This window comes from Triticum dicoccoides, chromosome 3B (assembly GCF_002162155.2).
Source record: "Triticum dicoccoides isolate Atlit2015 ecotype Zavitan chromosome 3B, WEW_v2.0, whole genome shotgun sequence".
Lineage (NCBI taxonomy): Eukaryota > Viridiplantae > Streptophyta > Magnoliopsida > Poales > Poaceae > Triticum > Triticum dicoccoides.
In genome coordinates, this window is record NC_041385.1 from 812,506,672 (window position 1) to 812,516,031 (window position 9,360).

General features: G+C 44.2%; 1 protein-coding gene across 3 annotated transcripts in view; it reads right to left on the reverse strand.

Annotated features, from left to right (window-relative positions):
• Nucleotides 1-4,279: 4,279 nt before the first annotated feature.
• LOC119282415 (serine/threonine protein kinase OSK4-like) overlaps nt 4,280-9,360 on the reverse strand; it is a 5,993-nt gene continuing 912 nt past the window's right edge. Inside the window, exons 1-10 of one of the 3 annotated variants that reach the window (XM_037562652.1) lie at nt 8,258-8,441; nt 7,796-7,989; nt 6,580-6,762; nt 6,355-6,486; nt 6,048-6,233; nt 5,648-5,737; nt 5,492-5,575; nt 5,265-5,405; nt 4,957-5,187; nt 4,280-4,570 (exon numbers count right to left, since the gene is read on the reverse strand). In XM_037562652.1, coding sequence (XP_037418549.1) covers nt 4,457-4,570; nt 4,957-5,187; nt 5,265-5,405; nt 5,492-5,575; nt 5,648-5,737; nt 6,048-6,233; nt 6,355-6,486; nt 6,580-6,762; nt 7,796-7,989; nt 8,258-8,441 — 1,539 coding nt within the window. In that variant the 3' untranslated portion in view covers nt 4,280-4,456. Of the gene's footprint in view, nt 4,571-4,956; nt 5,188-5,264; nt 5,406-5,491; nt 5,576-5,647; nt 5,738-6,047; nt 6,234-6,354; nt 6,763-7,795; nt 7,990-8,257; nt 8,447-9,360 lie in introns of those variants that run through there. The other 2 variants (XM_037562651.1, XM_037562650.1) reach the window with 2 other exon arrangements.

Consider the following 9,360-nt stretch of genomic DNA (forward strand, 5'->3'; position numbering starts at 1 on the left):
GGCACCTAACCTTGTGGCTCACTGGTGTGGTCCCTCCTGGTGATTCTTCTTGCAGTTTTTTTATTAAGTCCAAAATAAATCTCCGTAAATTTTCAGGTCATTTGGAGATCCGGAGAATAGCTATCTCTGCTATGGCTTTTTCATGTCCAGAATTCCAGCTGCCGGTGCCGGCATTCTGTCTTCATGTGAAACTTGCAAAATAAGAGAGAAAAGACATTAGAATTGCCTCATGAAGTGAAATATTAACCCAAAATATTATGAATAACAATAGGAAAACATGATGCAAAATGGACGTGTCAATTCTCTTCTCTTGCACGACGGATCAGACGATTTGGTGCTTTGTCTGGGAGGCACTCTGGCCTGATTGTGAGGCTCCAGACCTAACCGCATTCCTTATATGTCAGAGTTGTCTAGACTGGTAGGAAGAGACGCCTCTTCTGATTAGTTTTTGCGGCATTAGGTTGGACGCATTGGATGACACGTAATAAGATGGTGATCAAGCAAGACTTCCTTAGATGGGCATTTGACTCATTCAATTTTCATGTGTTCTTGAAGCATTGGCACCCATTGGCTAGGCAGTGGGACCACGATCAGCTGGGCAGATGTTGGATGCGCTACGTGTCACCACTCGACGCCTCCCCTTTGTTGTGAGTCCCCTAATGATGTGTCCACTTCTATTTCTTTCTCTTATGCTTTCTTTGGGCGTGTTATTTTATCTCAGTGATCTGGTACTCGTTGTATGGACATGATGGTTGCCTTATTTATAAAGCCGTGCGAAAGCCTATTTTGAGAGGGACTCCGAGCTCATGCAAGTTTTCTTGAAAAAACACATCCATCATGCTCAGGATATGGTCGGTTGCATCAAGCACTATGAAAATCTTAAGAACAAGGAAACTTCTAGTTATCGTATGCTATTTGACAATAAAATTCATTATGTTGTGTGAAAGTCAAATTCACTATAATCAAAGGAAGATTAGGGTTCATCTGCCTCCCGCCGGTGTTGCCGTCAGTCTGCCTCATCTCCGATGGCCTTAGGGCCCTGGGGGCGCCCTGGATCCCAGCCCTTGCCGATGGGGGGGGGGGCTTCATTTTTAGTTGGTTCTTTCAGTTTCGTTAGGGTTTGTGTCCTGCTCAGGAAGGCGAGACGACGAAGGCTCCCTGAAGATGAAATAAGGGTCTCCCCGACTAGCCCCCGTCCTGATGGTGCGTCTAGCATCGCACCCTCGGTGGGCGAGTGGAGGTGTGTCTCTGGGGGTGTGTCCCTTAGGTCCCAATTCATTAAAAAAGGCTCGAAGAGAATTGCCCAGTTAATAAATGGGAAACCGGGCGAAAATCGTCACAACATGCACACAAAAACAAGGCACACCGGGCGACCTGGCAACCCACAGAAGAACACACACACGCCACCGAGGAGAAAAGCGTCTTCGAGGCTGCAGCCCAGCGTCATAGTCATCACGCCTCCGCGAGGGCGACTCTGACTCCACCATCAACAACCAACAAAGAAGTCCTCACCACAAATAAGTGTCGAGGCTTGCGCTGGTTGATGCCAAATAGTCAGCCACATGCGCCACCGACCAGACAACTCCGACTCCATCGACGAACATCGCAGGAGAAAAGCGTTGGGCTTACGCTAAGCCAGCGCCAGAGCCGACCACCCATCTTGTCTCATCGTCACGGCAAGGGACCCTCCTCAGCGGCTCCGACTTGAGGAAGACAAAGCAAGGCACGATGACTGCTCGAACACGCGGAAGAGACCGACTACCAAGAACCATCAGCAAACCTGACTTGCTGAAGCCGCCATCGTTGCCACATATAGGAAGTCGCGCAACCATCCACATTGCCAGACGGGCACCTACCGACCGCAATGCCGTAAGCGTCTAGCCCATGAAGCATGCAACTGGGATCTGAAGCTCTTAAAGGTGACACCCCAAAGAGGGAAGCGACAATGACGATGCCGCCGCCTGACCCAACCGGGCCATAGGGCTTTCACCCGGATAGTAAGATCTGTGGGTGTAAGAGGATGCGGAACTCCACAACGATGCGTCCAAGGAGGTTAAACGACGTCCACACACACCGACGCCGGAGCATACCAAACACCACCAGCACCCTCACGCACTGCACCTTCACTGACCCGCCAACCTCTCGCAGAGCCACCACGTCAGCAGCACCAGGGAGCCACCAAGCACCACACCCCCACCGGTCAAGAAGACACAGACGGGCCAGATCTGGTCGATCTAGCATCCTACCATCGCTGCACCAAACATGAGCCATCAGAGGCCAGCACGCCACCGGCCTGACCAGGCACGCACCCCACAAGGCAAGCGGGAGGGGGGGGGGCACCCGCCCTGACCACCAGAGAGGAGCAGCTGGCCGAAGACCAGTCACCCATCAACGACGGTGCCTCGATTGCCACCCGCGAGAGCCACTGCCAGGGGGCCCTCCCACCGGAGAAGAATCCCAGAGGCCCATCGGCGACGCAGCCGAAGCCCTCGATTTGATCCATCTCGATGTAGAAAAGGGTATCGAGCCTCCCCACCCTGAGCTCCCGCAGCCTGACAAAAGGAAGTCGGCCCCGCCTCCGCCGTCCGCTGCTCAGGCTTATCCAGCGGCCTCATCCGGCGACGGTGAGGGGAGGAAGGGGAAGCAGGAGGGCAGCCCGATGACGCGGGCTGGGTTTCGTCCATGTCACCTCAGCCGAGACGACGTTGGGTCCTTTTTGCAGCAGATACCATGGACATGCTGCACCTCCTCCATGGCGGCATTATCCTACTAAAGGGTTGCTTTGCATATTCTATTCTTCAAAGATGCAAGGCTCGAGACATCCTAACATGGAAGGAGTGGACGACGGCAAATAATTATTTGGGTGCACCACGATAAGGTTGACCATCATGCATCTCATCCGACAGTCACCGACACGACCAATACCACTGATTCCTAAAGGATCCCATGTTTTTTCTCTATTTGCAACGCACGGGCACATTTGCTAGTAGAATATAATGAGAGAGAGAGAGAGAGAGAGAGAGAGAGAGAGAGAGAGAGAGAGAGAGATCTGAAGTACAAGACAAGTCCCTTTTAACCCTTTCTATCTCATTCCTTATCTCTAGTTTAATCTTGTTGTATTTTACAATTTTCCTTAGTTGTAGTAGGAGCCAAGTGAACGATTACGACCGAATTTGAAGTCTTCCACTTATGTCGCTTCGCCATCATCAATTGCGTTTTAATGGTTGTTGGATCGACACCTAGGGCGGTAACTGCGTCCCCTTCTGGTGCCTTCCCTCTCTCCTATATTTCGTCTCATAGTCACACCGTGAGTGTTGTTGATGCTAGTGATAGTCAAGACACTGACCGGAGTAGTTGTTGATGGGTAGCTATAGACATAGCCCTTGATGTGACGTAGAGATAGACAATCGTGATGATGTAGCCGTGGTCGATGGTAAATTCATTGTGGATGATGAAGCCGCGCACAGTTGAATGCGGTTTTTTAGCACTACGGTATAAATGATAAAGATGCAGCCATGGATGATGCACCTTGCGTAATTAGAGAGTGTCGGCAGTGATGGGACCACCAATTTTGCCAGGACAAAAGAAAAACCATCGAGCAAATATCGGTTTTGCCGGATCGTGTGGCCATGAGGCGTAATCACTAAAGTGACGCCATGTCGACGCATTCGTGTCATACATGGTCAACGCTTTCAATATGATGCGGTCCATTGATCCTTCATGACGTGACGTTGAAGATGTCCATCTCGTGGACCAGGTGGCGCCCCTTTGTTGATTTAGATGTTGGTGAAGGACCGTGTTCGCGGAGATGAATTCGCTTCGCCCCAGATAGCCATTGTTGACATACATATGTGTGTAGTATTGGGGCTATATATGTGCATACAATTTTGATCTGAAGCCGTAGGAATTTATTCCCACGGTGTATTCTCATAGTTTCATGAAAAAAGTACAGTACTAAGAAAGGAAAACAAGCCTACGCTACAGGTCCATATATAAAATGCCTCAGCGCATTTGGCTCTTCGTTAATTGCTTGATAACTATGGTTCCCTTTCTTCATGAAAGCAAATGATTTTCCACTCCTACAGTATGGCACTCTTGCTAGTCTTTTTTAGCGGTTGAGAAAATTGCAGATACACGACGCATCACCATGTTCAACAACAAGGCAAATAGAAGCCAGATCTTGCAATAATGTCACAAAAGCTTGTGGTGCAGCATCACCACCAGCAGTGGTGCAGCCTGCAGAATCAGAAAAGGTTCACAACAGCCTATTTAGCATATATAAGTTAACAACCACTTAACCTTTTGGTGTTTGACACATGACTAGTCACTCAAATAACATGGTTCGCTGTCAAGGACTGGGTAAAACGAAGATGAAACACACCGCCTATATATTTACACTCAATCACACATAGGGGACAGTCATAAGTTTTTATATTCACCACTCCCAGAACAAGCACTATAGAACCCTAAGGCTGGTAAGGAAGGCAGCACAAAATTCCAGGAAGAGGAGCTGAGGTCCAGTAACTCTCTGCATATCCAGCAGGTACTTGTCATCCTTGGTCTTGTAAAGCTGGAGAAAAAATAAAAGAAATTTAGAACCAAACAGACAGCATATACAGTACCATGCCAGTGAATTGTAGCACCTGAAGAATAGACTATATAACCAACTAGTACTGCACAGCATTAAAACTTGGGAAGTTTGTTTTATCAATATGAATAGCCAGACAGTATTTGTTGGCAATAGCAAACACATGCACGACATAATAATGGTCACTTGGTAACAATTATGAATCGAATATATATGTTGGCCAGTCTTTGCTCCAGCAAAGACGTTATTTTATCTAGTGATACTACTGAATGCGACATTGAGTAGAAAGTTCTCTCTGTTGTTGTTATTTTATCTAGCTTTGTTGATTGTTCGACATTCAGTAGTACATAGAAGGTGAGATTGCTCACCTGGATTTCAAACTTGATCTCAACAGGTAGCCTCCCATTAGCATCGCCAGTATCCATGATGGTAGAGCCATCAACAAAGCTGTGGTTGGCATCTAACATATCACTGACCTGAGGAAACCCAGGGCACCACCTGCATTTCATGTTGTGGTGTCCATTCTTCTTCCAGCGGACATTTAATTCCTGAAGTGCCTTTAGAACCTCAATCATTATATCACGAGGTTGAGCTGGAGACTGTTGGATAAGTAATGCATTAGCTCCACAGCTGAATGTGCAAAACAAACCCAACTAAATTGGACAGTGTGCAAGACCTGGAGGCCAAGAGCCCATTTCCTTTGAACGGGGTAATATGACCGCAAGCCACTGCCTTGAGAATCATTGCTTCCTGGAAGATAATTCTTGGTACTTGGCCTTGCTGATTCCGATAACGTAATCTGATTAAAGCTCCTATCCTAGAGAACCATCCATTCATAAAGTTAATAGTGCTTAAACCTTTAATGCATTACACAAGTCACGGATGCTGCAAATGTGGACTAACCATTGGTTGTTGGCAGTCAGCGCCCAAATAGTCACTAGTTGCCCGGAAACGATTGTCCAAGAGCAAGTAATATGCAATAGTTGCCTGGAAACATATAGTCGAAAGTCAGTTACGAAAACTGAATGGAATGAACCACTAATTTTTGTTTGGATATACCTCATTTTGCAGCCTATTACACAGCGATCCACCCACATGATCTTTATCATATCCCAGGTTGACAACGTTTTGAAGTGTATCTTCATTAATCTTCAGAAATGAACATATAACGAATCAGCATATCATTGCCTAGAAACGGCATTTGGATGCTTGATAGTAAACGAAATTTTTGATAAATAAAGAGTAGCATTGCAAGGAGACTTGATGTGCTACCTTTATGAAACCCAGGGCACAACTTTGGAAATTGATTTCTATAATATTTGTTTTTCAAATATTACATTAATATTATACCCATAAAAGAGAGCATTTCATGAAAAAAGTGTTGATCTTAGTTTTCCTATCATCCATCCAGGATCCTGTATATATGGTAGTCGCTTGAAATGTGAAATAGATGGGGTACCATTTTGGCTTGCTGTGGCGTGTTTGGTGGAGGCACTGCCAGGTAGCGAGGAAGGCGATTCTGAAACCATGGGTGGTCTCTAATTTCACGAATTGTGATTCTCTTCATGGGATCAACAACAAGTATTCTTGGGATCAAATCCATTGCAAGATCAGATAAATAACTTGGAAGGATATAGAAACCTCCCTGGAACACCAAACAAGGGGGTGTCAAATCTCCAGACAAAAAAGGAATGCGAAAGTCCAATTAATTTACAAAAGGTATACATTTGTCAGATCCAAATTGATCTACATACGTTCTGTCTCACCTTTATCTTTTTGAACAACTTGGGAATATTGTCATCCTCAAATGGAACTTTGCCACAAAGAAGAGCATAAAGTATCACTCCACAGCTCCAGACATCAACCTCAGGTCCAGCGTACAAGTTACCTGAGATGAGCTGCGCAGAAATTCTCGTTAAAGCTATTAGCGCAGACGATGTGTGCGAAGAAGTATGAGAATAAGGTGTTAAATAATACAAATAGGCGAATACCTCTGGTGCAGCATAGTTTAGACTCCCGCAGCTAGTCTTCAAAAAATGGCCATCATGCATCACATTACTTAACCCAAAGTCAACAAGTTTCACATTATATTTAGAATCAAGTAACAGGTTTTCTGGCTTTAGATCATGATGAACAACCATGTTTCTGTGACAGTATTCAACACCAGATATAATCTGTTCAAGAAAACGTTAACAAAAAAACTATTGAGACAAAACGTCAATATTCATGCAGTGAATCAGAAAGAACCCTTCAAATTACATATTCGCCTTCCGAAGGATTTACCATCTCTGTATGTTTGAAAGCACAATTTGATTTAAGCATAGAGACTAAGACAATCAGGGAATGAAGAATAGGGTGTCATTTAAACAAGAATTGATTTAATTACTGATACAAAGATAACGAAGGCATCAAAAGATGAAACACCAGAGTGATACTAAAACTTCGACGCATCAAGAAGACGTTAACTGGTTGATTAGTTCAATCCAAAAAACAAAGCAATTACCTTTGAAAGCTTACAACAATATGTGGTACAAGTCTTGAGCTAAAACCTAAAATGTCTTTTTTTGTCGATTTTTCTGGTAACATGACCGGTTACCATCTGACAAAAAAAATCATTTGAATTCAAACATCACGATTGTGCCAAAAGAGGGTATGCATGGGCTACCATAAAACTATCCACGGCCAGGTGGTTACAGAGCCTGGCTTCTCTGCTAGAGGTCGCCAGAAGTCAACTCCGTTTTTTTTTATAAACTTCATATTTTTAGTGCATAAAGAGTATCAGCTACCGTGCTGATGATGAAGAGTCGAATCAGGGCCATTGGGTACCGGCAAGGAAAGAAAGTAGCTGACCACTGGACTAGCAACAACTTAGCGTGCGCTATGTTTTAAATATAATATATTTATACAATAGAAATTTTTGAATTCGAAATTTGTTTGAAAATTTTGTGCCAAAAAATATATGAATATTCTATGATTTTCCTGAAACCGATTTTTCCGGAGTCTAGAAAAAAATCCTTAGTAAAACTTAGTCAACGAATGCAAACCAAGCAAATTGATCATGATTTACACAGTAAGCACGTGAAGAATGTGGGCACTGGACAATTGGCCAGGATGTCCATACATTTCACGATTAAAGTAAGAAGCTCAACAAAGTTCATTAATGAACAACTATTGCTATTCCCAACATGCCAAGAGCAGGAAAGGCACCTGCTGAAAGATTCGACGAGCCTCATCTTCCTGTAACCGCCCTTTCTCAACAATGTAATCCAATAACTCACCATTCTGGCAATATTCCATCACAACAAATATATCCTTAGGTGTCTCAATGACCTCATAAACCCGGATGATATGAGGGTGAATTAAGTCAATGAACAACCTCAATATCTTGATTTCTCTCTTTGCTGGAAACGAGATATGAGAAAACAATAGAAGTAAAGCGTTAGACATTCAGCCTATGAAGAAATTCCAGCTGCAAATTTTACTAACTCACAGCAGCAAAACAAGGTGAACTGCTAGTGTACTTTATCTCGACTAATTGATTTAAGTGGGAGTCAGGACTCAGGAACACGCCTACAAGTCTGAGCAGCACTCAGAAAGCAGATAACTCGAAATCCTGTGGAAGCAAGTCGGATCTATCCTAGACTATTGTACAAGGAGAAGGAGGCATACCTTTCTCTTCCATTTCCATAATTTCCATTTGACGACGGTTCAGAATCTTTATAGCAACTTTGTGCCCTGTAAGCTTATGCTCTGCAATCATCACTTTTCCGAATGTGCCATGACCTAATATTTTTCGCAGATTGTAGTTCTTCAATGCTTCAGAATGTCGGCCTCCTCTGGTGTTCCCATCCATTTTCACTATGCCAAAACAAGAGAAATGACATACGTGATTCAGTAAACAATTTTGTAGTTCAAACACAACACACAAGTTGATTGAAACTGGTGAAACACGAGTTACGCTGGATATACTGATCGTGAATAATATGAAATATTTACAGCATGTCACTTAGAGACTGGCCTTGAGTGTGAAATGAGTGGGCTGGCCATAAAAGACCACTATGGGACATGACTGGCGAGGGCAAGTGTGGTTCACTTAAAGGTCAACGAAATGGGTCAAGTTCCCTTCTCAGATGGGGAGAGGCACAACATATTCGATCGCTGAAGTGTGGTTCAGAGAGATGATCAGCAACCAACAAGTACTATCTTGTACTAATCGAGTAGGAATAGGATCATAATATATTACCATAAAAATGCTTGCACCCACAGCACGAATGACTATAAACATTTCCTGATATGTAATGTAGCAGGTATGTCAAGGATGGTTGGGATAACAACCACTGATACTGCTCACTCGTACTTTGGGTACCCGGCCCTTGTGCGAAGACACAAATGACACATAGAATCCTTAAAAAGGTTCACAGGTTAATGCCATGACTATACATATATGTGTGGTAAACATGGAAGAGACATACAAGAAATAAAGGCATGCAACAATGACTAAGCTAACACATGAATCTGCTACTAGTACTAAATAACTGTGAACACAACAATTACACCGACGGTATCAGCATCAGAATAAGAATCCCCCAATCGCTCCGTAGGATCTTTTCGACCATATATAGAGCTAGTAAAGGCGTGGCTAACAATCAATCAATTGAAAACTGGTTTTGGGTCAATCGATCATTCTGGACTGTTGGATGCAAAATCAACAGCCAGATCGTCTTCAACCTCCGGCTCATCTTGACCACCGCTCGCGTACTACCGGCCTGGCC